Here is a 14,341-nt window from a genome sequence, read left to right as displayed (position 1 = left end):
AGAGAATGTGTCCAGTTATTTCTAAATGTTGGCAGATGTGACAAATCTTAATCCGATCATGACACACATCTGGTTTTATAAACCTAGCATTGCAAAGCTCTGGTTGGGGTGCAAAACACTAATCCGGAGCGCCACATGTTCACAACATGGTCAACTCTTGTCACACGTGCAGTGTGAGAATCTTAATATAATAGTATAGCGGCGCGGTTTGATTAGACAGCTTTACCATAGCGCCCACCGTGATATCATAGCGCCCGTCCCGGTAACCGGTATATGCGTTGTGCTAAACCTGTCACTAGTTACAGTCTTTCGAGCGTCGTCGCCTTTCAACACAGGAGCTCGGAAGCAGGCGAGCATGGCGGAGGGGGCCTTCGTTGAGGGCGACCAGCCGCCCAGGGACAAGGACCCCGACGAAGGCCAGGAGAGGGTCCCCTCAAGGCTCGTCGAAGAACACGGCGATGACGTGCTCCCCCAGCCGGCCGAGTCCACCATGCCATTGCTACCGAGCGACGCAGCGCTCGACGAGGGTATCATGGTGGGCGAGCTGCTCAAGAAAAGTCGCCTCAAGAACCCCACGTTGACCGACCGCAAGACGCTGCTGCTGGACGACAAGAACCTGTCCGTGTTCGTGGAAGCCACGCAGAACATCACGCTGCGCTACCATCTGCTCGGCACGATCCAGGAGCCGCCCTCCGAGACCCCGCCACCGGTCGCGGCGGTCAAAGGTCTCCCCGCCACCGCTGCTGCCTTGCCGACTAGCAGCCCCCGCGCCCTGTCCAGCTCGGACGAGATGCTCTACTTCAAGGAGAAAGTGCGCAGCGCCCCAGGGCCCGTCCTGGAGCGCAGGGGCGCCTCTTGCTCCAGGCTGCAGCACATGGGCGGCATCGCCGCCAGGATCAGCGGAGGGGCCGTCGGGGAGAAGGCGATTTCCGCGCCTCCGGTCACCCGGTGTGCTACCCTCCCGCCAGCCTACTCGCCGTCGCAGCTGAACACGGGCCGCGTCAAGTCCCAGATCGCCACCCTGACGCTCAAGAAGTCGTCGCTGCTGCGTGCCGGAGACGGCGAGCAGGCTACCCGCAAGCTATCCAAGATAACGCAGATAGTGATCGGCGCCGCCGCAAAGCCTCAGCAGCCATCGAATCGGCAGATGCGAGAGCCCGAACAGCGGCTGCCGTCACCTCCTTTACCGCAGCGGGAATTCGAGGACGCTTACAAGGACCGCGACCAGCTCGTACCAGACGACGCGGAGTGTATAAGGGACAGGCCCGTCCTGGAGGTGCTGGACAAGTGCGAGCTGGAGCCGGTGCCGGCCGCCGAGTTGGTCCGTCGCCGATTGCGCCGCTACTACGGGGGCGAGCTGGGCGCCGTCGTCGCGGAGGGACGCTCGTGCACCGGAAGCAGCGAGGACGGCTGCACCAGCAGCCTGGTCAAGCTGGACTTCACGATGCCGACCGAGGCGAGCGAGCTCGCCGTCGAGCGCATCGCGGCGAGCCGAGCCGGCGCCGCGCTCTCGCCGCACGAGTCGTCCACGTCGTGGTACTCGTTCGAGAGCGACCCGTCGAGCCGCAGGTCGGCCGCGCGGCAGGCTGCTTCGGCGAGCTGCTCCGAGGCCGGAAGCTGGGCCGCGTCGTCTCGCCGTGGGTCGACGCCAGCAGCGGAGCCGGCCGTCGCGGCGGAGTGCTTCAAGGCGTCCTCGCTGATTCGTTACTTCGAGAGCATACGACCCCGTGCTCCCGCGGGTGTGCCGCAGTGAAGGAAAGACAGCGGAATGGTTACGCGTCGCGTACCTCCACGAATATATGCTCCGAGTGTCTTTTCGGCAGGAACGCGTCGAGGCTGATAGCGCGAAGTGCACGCGTCGCGATTCCAGCGTATTGTGACAGTACTCTCTGCATGCCGACTGCTCGTTAGTCACTCGACATTTCGCCTATCACTTTTAGCCGATTAAATTTACCACGAATTGTGGTAGACGAATGAGCATGCTAGTTTCATACGGATGTTGAGGAAGTATAACTTCTTGTGTCTCCAGATGGCTTGTATATGGATGAGAACGCTGTCTGCAGTCACCAAATAAAATGGTTTGGTATATTGTTCTGTGGTTGAACTGCTTGTCACCATAGTGGCATGCTGCAACTGACTGTTTTCTGGCATTAAACATCTGTGTGTGCTTTTTTTAACATGTAGCGGGCTTGTTAGATAAGCTTTGTCTGGGTAGTCTACACAGCTGCATGACCTCTAAGGTTTTCATAAGTGAGGTGGTTGGTGATTCGACACTTCGCTAATTAAATATTTTGGAAGGTGGCGACAAGTGACCGCACGCCCTGCATAGTGAGAGCGCCTCATTTGCGCGTTCACACAAACTCACACGCGCGCACGCCTGGCTGTCTTATTGCGTTCCAAACAACAACCGCGGGCTCAAGCGCGCGCGCTCTCAAGCCAGGGGAGCTTCTAGCCTGGGGAAGCTAGGTGAGTCCGCGCACGCAGCAAGGGATAGCCTGCGGAACGATCTCCAATAAGTCATTAATTGGGGTTAAACCCTATTTAACACACAACCGTATCGGAGCCTATAATTACAAAGTAATCAAATGGTCGTCAGGACCGCAGACGGCGCACCGCGAAAGCGAAAAATACAAGGACGCCGTCTCCAGGGCCCACCTATCCTTCGTCCAGCGTTCCTCCGATCGCGCAACCCAGAGTGAAGGAAATTCAGTGCACAGAAAATCGCATGATGCGCTGCCTTGGGACACCAAGACAGGGCGTACGAGCCCGCCAACGCATTGATGCGGCCACGAGGACCATCTCACAGGCTCGAGCAAGGGCTCGAGTCCCGCCAAAACTGGGCCAATAGAGGCAGTCCGCGCTGGCCCTGCGTGGTCAGGTTGACAGTGTCTTATGACTCGTTCCATCTCATCCAGGCGGGTCGCGAGGGACATGGAGGTTCTCGGAGCCGCAACTGGACTGCGACGCTTGAACTCCGACCCACAGCACATGTGCTCATAGTCGCCGATCACACTCTTGAATATGGGGTCTATCCCAAAAGTTCCTGCAGTGCGTGATCGAATCAGCAGTAAAGTGGGGGAGAGTTTAGCGGTGCCATTCTCTCGCTCTTTCTACTCGAAAGGACGCAGCTGACCTCTAGTACAAGCCGGACTGCTGTATGACAAGGCAGAATTTTTTTGCGCGCAGCAATAATGGGGATACACGAACAGACAAAACTAAGGATCAGAGTCTCTTGCGAAATTGGGCAACAATTAAGAGATTCATCAAACCTTGCAAAATGCCTATGAAAAGGATACCTTAAGAGAAAAAAAATTATGCGGACCTCACGCGCTGTGGGAATCGATGTAAGCGAAGCTTTCAGCGCTGTTTGTGTTCATAGACGGTACTTAGCGGTGATTTCGACGGCATGGCGTTAAATGTCACCTTGCGTGGGTACCGCTATAGCGTTTGTCTAAGCGGTACGCAGAACGCACAGCGAGACGTGCTTGCTCGAGGCGTTGTTGTGCGCAATAGTCCGTAGCCTGCGAGGACGTTAGCACGGCCTCGCCCGGCGCATCGTATGTTGGGTGAGATGAAGAAATCCTTGTATTGAAGCCTTAGGAGAAGTAGCTGCCGCCACGTCCCGTGCCCGACGGACCAGGGCCCGCTGGCCACCCTGCTTCCATCACGCAGCACGACCTCCCTGCTTTGCAGTGTATGGGGCATCGTGGCTGAAGCGTTGATTGTGCTGGAGCACCGCTTGCGTGCTGCCGTTCCGACGCCGTGGTGCTCTAATGCGGCTTTGCGTCTGCACGCTCTGCGTCACTTGTCGGCATGGGCAAACTTGCACGGTGTTTATTTTTCAGAAACAGCAGAAACGTGCCGCACCATACCTTTAATTATTATTATTATTATTATTATTATTATTATTATTATTATTATTATTATTATTATTATTATTATTATTATTATTATTATTATTATTATTATTATTATTATTATTATTATTATTATTATTATTATTATTATACAGTTTGTCCCCAACTGTCGCCATGTCTAGTAGTAGCGTTTCTTTTAGTGAAGAGACTCCAAACGAAGGATGCTTTCTGACGGCGCCTTTCCCTTCTCCCGCGGTCATCCCATGTATTCAAGCTGCCATGAGCGAAGAGTGTGTATTATTCACCCCTTTCGTCACGGCGTTGGCTTTACGCATTCTCTGTCTCCTGTTTGTACAAAACTACCTCCCCTCTGGGCTGTTGCGCGTGAGTACAAAGGTAAGCGCTGCACCTTCTGCAATGATTTTTGCGGGGGCTCACGCGTAATTACAGCTTTACTATGCTGACGGCCAGATAATTCCAGAGATCATTGTGGCAACGGCGAGGGAGTTCCAGAGGGCGTTGTTGCGACGCCCCCGAAGTTCGTCGGAAATGTATCCCGCGCTCCTGCAATGTACATTACACTAGCAGTGAAAAAGTCGAAGGAAGAGGCAAAGAAAGCTTCGGCATAAAAAAAAATGCAGATCCTACGCACTGTAGGAATCGATGTAAGCGAAGCTTTCTGCGCTGTTTGCGTTCATTGACGGTATTTGGCGGTGATGTTGACGGCATACGACAGTCGTGATGCGATGATAAACGTTGGCATGCGTGCGCGATTCGTTTGGTACACGTACGACACAGAACACGGAGAGACCTGTCATTAATTCACTCATTCCTTTACTGAAGAGGGCCCAAATGAGCAATGGTATGGTATGGTATGGTATTCCTTATGCGACGGCGCACACCCACTGTGGGGGATTGGCCAAGATTTGGATGAAATTAGGCTATCTTTATTAAAAACTGAAAATGGTAAAGCTAACTGGAGGAAATGAACAAAAATAAAATGTTTAAGAATTCAAGACAATCTCTTTGTAGCAATTATAAAATCCTCCACGGTTGAGCAAATATCCCTGTGGCACTTTCCAAGAGAGGAGGCTCCTAGAGAAAGGATATTTATAATTGAAAAGCTCAAACCAAGCTGTGTAAATCTTGATTCTAGATTTTTTCTTAAAGAAGTGAAACGGCGGCAGAATATGAAAAAAATGATCTATTGTTTCATCTTCTCCACAGACTGGGCACAGAGGGGAGGGAACCAGACCAGCCCTGTGACGATAGAAGTTTAATTTTGGTATTCGACAACGTAATCGGGTAAAGATTACTTCAGTTTTTCTGGTGTGAAAGGAATTTTTGGGCCAAGGGAATAGGAGGTGTCGATATTCTGAAAAATTAGCTATAGCTGGTTTCAAAAAGTCTTCAATAACTGTATATCTCCTGAATCTAATAGTCGTCAGGTAAGCTATTGTAGGAAGTAATGGTAATACAGGGCCACTGAGGGCCGCTCTCGCGAGACTGTCAGCCATTTCGTTCATGACTAATCCTTTATGCCCAGGCACCCAAAGCAATCTAATTAAATTTATGTGGGCAGGCACTAGAAAATGAAATGTACGTAAAAGGTTAGTGACACCATTTGCTGTGAGCGAGGAACATAAGGATAAAGAATCTGTTATTATTACTACCGCCGATATTGACGAATTTAGTTTGCGTAAGGCTAGAACTACAGCTAGAAATTCAGCCAAAAATATGGAATAGAAGTCCGGAATCCTGATTGCAAATGACCTGTTTAGAGCGGGAGAGAAAATGCCAATTCCAGATTTTTCTTCACACTGTGAGGCGTCTGTCGCAATGACCGTACTTATAGATAAACTCAACAAATGGTCCTGCAATAAGCCGTTTAATATATTATAAGAGAGACGTTTTGCATTATTTGGGTAGATGTCATCATATATAATTTGTAGGTTCTCTCGCACATCACAAATAGGCGGTACCTCCCAGAGACGTACATTTAAGGGATTTATCAATGTTTGTACGAAGACCACCTGTGGTGTATGAAAACGATGCCAGTGTACTCCGAAGAAAAGTGCAGGCTGGGAAATGAATATGTATTTCAATCTTGTAATAGGGAATTGATACAATTTTAAGACTGTTTGCACCGTCAGTAACCGAAATCTACACAATATTGAGGGCAACCTGACTTCTTGGTGTAATATGTTATTGGCAACATATTTCGGTAATCCGCAACACAGTCGTAGCGCTTCCCGCTCCAGTAGAACAAAGGGACGTAATTTATAAGCTGGAGCACCAGAAAATAAAACACATCCAAATTCTAAAATGGGCCGCACATACATTTTGTATATCATTAAAAGTGGATCTCTCCGCATTCCCGACCGATTGCTGCACAGCTTACGTAGCATACCAACTGCTCGCACTCCTTTTTTAACTATATGGTCAATATGGCCGAGCCAGCTGAGGGAACCGTCATATACTACACCTAAGTATTTCACCGACTCCACTTGAGGTATAGTCTCGAGGCGATAGGATATCGATATATTAACGGGATTGTTAAGAGGGAAAACCAATATCGAGCATTTTCTAACGTTAAGTGAAAGGCGAATTTTGTTTAACCAGGTTTCTATGGCGTTGAGGTACTTTTGTAGTCGATAATATAGAGAGTGAATATCACTGTCTGATGCGAAGAAAGCAATGTCATCCGCGTTTGTACATCTTGATAAAGAGGAATGGAACACATCAGAATATTAAATAGTAATGGTGAAGTGGCAGTTCCTTGAGGAACACCTCGTGATTGATTATATATACTCGAGGAAACGCCCCTCAGACTGCACTAAAATGTTCTTCCATTTAAAAATTCACCAATCCAGTTTGAAAAATAATTTGGATTCTCTAGATTTCGCAATATATCTAATAAAATTAAATGCTCTACACCGTCGCAGGCTTTGGAAATGTCTAATGTCACAAGAGCACCTATTTGCCTCTGCCGCCGTGCTAATTTTACTCCACTGTCTAGGTCCACGTGAGCATGCCAAATTGAACATGATGGTCGGAATCCAATTTGGCAAGGGCTAAGCAAGTCCTTGTTCTGTATAAATTTAATCATACGGGCATATAGAATTCTTTCAATTAATTTAACCAAACTTAAAGTTAGCGCAATTGGCCTAATGTTATCTGTTGTATATCCTTCCCCATGATTTTTTAAGAATAGGGATGATTTTAGCAATTTTCCACGCATACGGAATCCATGAGAAGCGAATTGAGTAATTTACAATAGCTTTCTGCCTATGCTTTTCTGATGCGTTTTCTTCCTCCCGTGTCAGTTAGGTGAACTGGCACGAACGCAGAGGGGTAAGGCCAATCACCTGTTTCCCGACTACGTCGGTGCGGGATCCCGCTCTACCCATTCCCTGCATGCTCTCTCTCTCTCTACTCCCTCCCTGACATTCTCCCTCCCTCCTCCCTGGACTGTCGTTGCTGCTGCGCGTGAGCGCAGAGGCAACCTCGGCAGCTCCTGCAATGCTTTTTCGGTGTGTCGCGCCTAATTGCGGCGTCCAGAGGGCGTTCTCCAGAAGGCGTCCCCCAGGTGGCGTCAGAGGGCATTGCGGCCCCGCTCTACCGATTTAGGCAACGCTGGCCTCCTTGAAGCCTTCGGGCTCAGAGAGAGAAGGCGGAAAGTAAACATGTCCACGATAGAGATAAGAGGCGATTGAAAGATTGGTGGAAGAAAAGTAGGCAAACGACAAACAACGGAGACGTACAAAAACAAAGTTCACAATAGGGGTTCAGAAACTTTGGCTATGAGAATTCATCTTGTTTTTATTTCTTTCATTTTTCTTTTTCTTCTTTAACACAGAACATTAGGCAGTAACGAGAGCTTGGTGGCGCAACCCACCGCTCTGTACCAAAGGAGATGCTCATAGCATCCATCCATCCATCCATCCATCCAACCGTCTCGACTCTCGCACCCCTACCGTGAGCTCTCAACCGTCCCGCGACGCGGCGTGCAATGCAGCAGCGCGGCACAGCGCCCTACAGCGGCGGCAGCGGCAGCAGTCGAAGGAAGAGGCAAAGGAATGTTCGCTTTAACGACTGTTCAAGTGGTCTTTCGGGGAAACCGTGAAAACCCCAAGGACTATGTAAGATCAAGGGGGGGAGGGGGGTATACCTGAAGTGTCTACTATGTGGGCTGATCAGTTTCAGCGTTCACTGATTGGATAGCGCTCGAAGCCGGTAGGATAGGCGCCAGTCGTCACCGTTGGCTCTGAAGCTGTACCCATTCGGTGTGTGCTGAAAGGGACAGTCCACTTAGTGGACACTTACAGAATACTTCCTCCCGGGACGCTTATCTAGCATGTGCGAAGATGAAAACAATAACCATGTGCATTCTCTTGTGCTCAGTGACCGCCGAATGATGGTCAACTTATGGAATTATATCAGAACGTAGTTTGATAAAGCCTGCCGTTCACCGCATTTTTACTAAAAATTTGTGTATGAAAAAAGGTTTGCGTCAAGATGGCGGCGTAACTTCTGATTCCTGAGGAATATTTGCGATGAAAATAATGTTGCATTGATTGGAAAACTTCAGACTACAGCAATGAATTCTCGCAATGGCTCGTCACCGGCAAAGAAACATGGATTTACGAATGTAACATCGAACTGAGGCAGAATAATGAATCATCACGAATACAACAACGAATTGAGCGCAAGTAATGAAGACAAATTATTACGAATTATTACAGTGCTCCGGCGCACTCTGCATTGATAGTGCGTGAGTTCTTGGCGCGCAGTTCCATCACTGCTGGAACACTCTCCCTACTCGCCAGATTCAGCCCACTGCGACTTTTCTTTTTTTGTTGTTCCCCAAACGCGAACTGGCGCTCTCCGGGTGGAATTGCACAGGAATTAAAGAAAAACAAGAATTAAAGAAGAAAAAAACTGACAGAGGAAAACACACCCTGTATAATTTGCTGTTTAATTCTTCCACACGTTCGTATCTTATAAGCGCGCTACAGAAGGCGAGCGCTTTGTAGACAAATTATCATTGCAGCTCATTCATTCTTTCGAATTTTATTGAACTATTTAGATACAAACACAACAGAAATTGGAATGCCTTGTTGTGAAATGCTGCAATAGTAGATTACTGGTTCTGCCAAACATAAAATGTGAATTGATCAATGAGTCTTGTATGCGTAGTTGAAAATATTTTTCCTTGAATCGCATAAGTTCACTTACCGGAGAACTGTGCAGCCAGGTCACAATTGACTGATTCTGTTGTGGCTTCGCTCTGGTATCTGAAATACAGACCTGTACTATGTAAGTTTTAGAAATGGGACATGGGTAACTATTGTTTGAGTGCTGAATATTGGACCAGACGCCTTGTGGCCTCTCAACAACTCTTAAGCATTGTACGTATGAACAGGTTCTGACAAATCTATAATTTTCATGACAAACGCTAAATGCGCATCGCACATGCAAATGCAGTCTCACGTTATTCAGCCTCAAAATAAGCGTGGCAAGAATCTTACGCCAGCGGGGCGAAATTCGCGCTACTTCAAGTTATCTTACGCGGGTCAGCACGACCGCAACGTACTTACATCGTGAGCACGGCATATACAGTGTGTCCCAGATAACTTTAGCCAGAGTTTAAAAATATGCTAATTCCACATAGTTTGACAGAACAAAGGTAATGTTGTGTGCCGTCGTTTGGGGATACTCAAACTATCTTGTTCATTCCGCCTAATTAGATTATTAGTCTTCATTAATCAACTCCTCTAATATTATAATTAGATGAAAAGCGTTAATGAAAAAATTCTAGAGCGACATGAAAAAACTCCGGATACAACTTTCTGTCGCACAATACGCGCTACATAAAAGCGTTTTTCCGAGCGCGAAAGAAGACCACAAACGCACGCAAAATGGCCGCGCGATTGGCCGCTCGAGGCACTTTGCTTGTATTCGCGTGCTTCTTTCACTCGGAAAAACACGTTTATGTAGCAGCATGTATTGAGGAACAGAAAGCTGTATCGGGAGTTTTTCATATAGCTCTACAAGATTCTCATTCACACTTTTAATCTAATTATAATATTCGGGAAGTTGATTAATTAACAGTATCTAATTACGCAGAATGAGAAATGTAGTTTAGTACCTCCAAGCAACGGCAAAAAACATTACCTTCATTCTGTCCAGCTACGTGACATTTGCATTTTTAATAAATCTAGATAAAATTAGCTGGGACACCCTGTATAGTACTCTACGGACACTGCATGCACACATATGTGCTCCATGCATATCGCGATGCACACACAGTCTCTTAATTCGCTTGCACGACAAGCTTTGTCATGCGAGCTCTTGCACATGAAGTGCAGCTACAAAGACCACAAGGCATCGAATTTAGGCCGTGCTATTAGGCCGAGCTATTCGTCTCTGACAAGGATATTGAGGCGACACTACAGATCACAGTAGATCTATAGGGCAACAAGTTGCATTTCTTGGCAGAACGCGAGAAAGGCCCCATGTGCGGCCACTGAGGGCCCTTCGGGTTCTGCCGAGGAATCGCAGCTTCTAATTTGCCTCCTCGCTCGCAGTCACACCTCTCTTGACTCTATCTCTATGTCACTGGACGGAGACATCACCCCAACTACGCAGCCTTTGCATTCTCGGTGTTTACATTCAACAAGACGGCAATGGGGATCACACCATCATACTCCTGCATGGATGGACGGAATAACTTTAATGAAAGGTCCTGCGAGCTGCGGGGCGCAAGGCCCCATAGAGCAGGCTACTCCCACGTTGGGACCGGAAGTTGTAAATGCCTGGCCGCATCGTGGGCTCGCTGGATGGCCCAGAGCTGCTCCGCTAGGTCTGTGCTGCGTAATGCTTCTTGTAGCCTGGCGGAGTCTTGATCCTTGTTTGCGTGGGTCCGACCACACGGCCAGAGCAAGTGATATACGTCTAGTGTGCTATGCCAATTTTCGCAAGGTGATGATGAGTATAGGTCAGGCATGTAGGGATGTAGTCTGTTCTGCGTGGGGTGCGTGTTGGTTTGAAGCATTCTGAACGTGAGGGCTTGAGGCCTGGTGAGCATATTGTGAGGTGTGCTGTATATTCTGCGGTCTAGGTAAAAGTGCTTTGTGATCTCGTTATATGTGGAGGGAGGGTACCGATTCTCGCTGGGATGGTCACGAGCGGAATAGGTGGCATCGCGGAGGGTTAGGTCTCGCGCGCTCCTGTGAGCCGTCTCATTGAGATTGGGAGGGGCATCCTCGATCTCTCCGAGGTGTGCCGGGAACCAGCAGATGATGCAGCAGTGTGATGCTGCAGCGGTGCGTATCTATTGATTATTTGCAGTGCTTGGCTTGTAACGGCTCCTTTCTGAAAGGCTTTGACGGCCGAGCGTGAATCGCTGTAGACGTGGCTGGTGGTCGGGTCTGTGAGCGCGAGTGCGATGGCGACCTGTTCTGCTATCTCGGACTTGTGGGTCTTGACTGTGAGAGCATTTGTGACTTGACCTTGCTTATTGACCGTGGTGGCAACGAAGGCCTTCCTGGACGGGTACTGTGCCGCGTGTAAGAAACAGGCTAGGACCTTCTTATCACGTACTTCGCCTAGGATGAACGATCCGCGTGCCAGCCTTCTGGGTTGATGGTGCGCGGGGTTCATGTTCCGCGGGAGTGGGCGAACTGCGTAGGAGTTGCGTGTGTCCGTCGGAAAACTTTTGTATAGATTCTCGATTGCTGTGGTGTCATGACCTAGTTTGGCTAGGATTTCTCTACCCGGTTTGGTTCCAGAGAGTCTTGTGAGTTGAGCCCGTTCTTGAGCTTCGGCGATTTATTCAAGTGTATTGTGCACCCCCAGTTGCAGCAGGAGCTCTGTCTCGGTGTCCTTGGGGATTCGTAGCGCTAGTCTGACTAGCTTCCTCAGTTGCACATTGAGTTTGTCTTTCTCCGCTACCTTCCATCTGAGCATAGCCGCCTCGTAGGTGAAGTGGCATAGCGCAAAGGCGCGTGTTAGCTTGAGGAGATTTTCTTCCTTAAGGCCGTGTTGTCTGTTTGCTACGCGTCGTATGAGATTCAAGGCATTATTCGACTTTGTCACGATATTCTCCACTGTCGCGGCGTTAGAGCCGTTGCTCTCAATGAGCATCCCAAGGACTCTGATTTTGCTGACGTGCGGAATGGGTCCTCCGTCTTTTGTTCTGAGAGTAATGGCGCGTGTGTCTCTGACTTCGCTCTTTGGCTTGGGAGCGCTTCTCGATGGTTTGTAGACAAGGAGCTCCGACTTCGCAGGCGAACATCGCAGCCCATGGGAGCAAAGTCGGAAAGGAAAAATGATGCTTCGCATGCTCAGGCTGGTCACGCCAAAATTGATGGAGCCACACCTCACTCGACTCGATCGCGCAAATCTCCTGTATCACCTCACTGGCACCCAGGCAAGTTGATAATGATGACGACGTCAGAAACTGCGATGCATGCACGCAGAGGAAGATCGGCCAAGTATCGGGCGGCGGGAGGAAATTATATTTAAAATATCTACAAATCTGTGAAGCCTTTAGGGATAAAGAACAGTGAGACACGTATGAGCAAAATAAGAGACACACATAATAGATGGAAAAACTTCAGCAAGAAATTCCTCTGGGAGTTGTCTGAGTATGCGGAGGCACTGTGCCACTTGCTCATTTACATGCAGCCCGGTGTCGTTATCAGTGGTATGAAACTTGGTCCGACCAGTATAAAGCTCATCAACACTTCTCAGTCGTTATCAATCTTATAGGACTAAATCCGACCCCCATCAACCCTTAACTGTCCTTATCAACCTTACTAGACATGATCGGGCCCTTATCAACCATATCGGACTTGATCCGACCCTTGTCAACCGTTATCAGTGTTTATTAACATTATCAGAACTGATCCTGACACTGTAAGCCCTCATCGCTCTTTAGTACCTTATCCATGCATGCCGAACCGCTATCAACCGTGATAAGACCCATATAAATCATCACTCCTAATTCTCCTTATGAAGTCATTGACTGCTTACATGTCTGCGTTGCGCGACGTTGAGGGCACGAACCCTCATAGATCGGCGGCCTTCTCGGTCGGTGAAGGATCGTCCCAACGAAAGGCGCATCCCGCGACCACCGAAACGCAACGGGTATGTGGTGTGCTTGGCATTAAATTTTCGTAAAATCAGAGTTTTCCTTATGTTTACGATGCACCAAGTCGGCTCTACACATGTGGTTTTAGAGATGGCTTTTATCCCACCATCACCAAATCTTTCAACAAAACCTTCATAGACGCAATGTTTTATGCATTATTTTCTTTATATTGATTCGTTCTACGTGACGGACAGCTTTCTTTGTTAGGTAGGCATAGAAATGCTAACGCATTAAAAAATAAATAAATTGGTGTAAATGTTAATTCAAGTTTTACGCAAACGTAACCTAATGGCGTAAATGTGTACAAAATGAAAAAAAAAAGATAGAATGTTATTTTACATAAATGTAGCGTTATAGTCAAGCAAATGCAATGCCTAACCAAACAAATCGCGAAATTTATGACGAAGCAAGAGAGAGAGAGAGAGAGAGATAAAGAGTAAACGCAAGGAGGTCAACCAGACGTGTTCCGCGTTTGCTCGAGCATGCGTCAAGTGTGGTTCGTTCCGTTAACATAAGGTGCTTTGGCGTGCAAGCATGTGGAACTTCCTTGCGACTAGTCCCAGGAAGCAGGATTGATAGATGGCGGTCTTCTGCATAGGCTCAACGGGCAGCTTTACGGCATGTTCATTGCCATTAATACTACAGCGACTGAAAAATGACCTGGTGTCCTTTCTCAGTCAGATGGTGTATGGCCTCTAATTTCAAACACCGGCTGTTCACGTGGACGTAATGAAGCTTTAGCCCTTTATCGACGGGTGTTGCCTACAGACAACACACCAGAACATACTTTTTTCTAGCCGAGTTTCGGCATCCAGTAGGAATTTTTCAGCTAAATGTCTTAGGCCACCAATGAAAGACAAGCAGCAAGCGTCATTTGCTGATTTAGAGCAGGAACACAGGACGAGGAAGAAGTTTGGCGTGCGACTCGCTTTCTTTTGAAAGCACGGTCAGGGGAGACATAGCGATGCAAGATCTCCGGCTGCACGGTTGCCCCATGCCCGATGTAAAGCTAATGAGATGTGTACCTATGATTCACATGTGACGAGAGCTCTTTGTACAAATCCTAAACGAAGCTGTGCGTGGCTTTGGGTGAAGCCCACGCCCAGTATTTTGTCTGGTGTTTTCCGCCTATTGCTCGAAAATATCCCGCAAATTATTTTTTCTTTCCGTTGATTATGCTCATTCTCGACGTATTTTGCACATTTAGATGGAAAATAAACATTTTTTTAATATTAACATGTGCCGTCATTAAAGGGTCAATGTTTCGATCCAGCAGGTGCGGCCTCTATTTCAACGCGACGTGAATGCACGTTAAAATGCCCTTCAC

General features: G+C 48.3%; 1 protein-coding gene across 1 annotated transcript; it reads left to right on the top strand.

The window, feature by feature from the left end:
• The first annotated feature begins 344 nt into the window (after positions 1-344).
• On the top strand, positions 345-2,071 carry LOC142584190 (uncharacterized). Its single transcript, XM_075694352.1, has one exon. The coding sequence runs from the start codon at positions 356-358 to the stop codon at positions 1,751-1,753; it is 1,398 nt and encodes a 465-aa protein (XP_075550467.1). The 5' UTR covers positions 345-355; the 3' UTR covers positions 1,754-2,071.
• Positions 2,072-14,341: the final 12,270 nt, after the last annotated feature.

This window comes from Dermacentor variabilis, chromosome 6 (assembly GCF_050947875.1).
Source record: "Dermacentor variabilis isolate Ectoservices chromosome 6, ASM5094787v1, whole genome shotgun sequence".
NCBI lineage: Eukaryota > Metazoa > Arthropoda > Arachnida > Ixodida > Ixodidae > Dermacentor > Dermacentor variabilis.
Note: the sequence above shows the minus strand (reverse complement) of the source record. Positions and strands in the feature narration are given on the sequence as shown.

Coding starts and splice junctions, on each gene's coding strand:
- LOC142584190 (XM_075694352.1), top strand. CDS start 356: ATGGCGGAGGGGGCCTTCGTTGAGGGCGACCAGCCGCCCAGGGACAAG.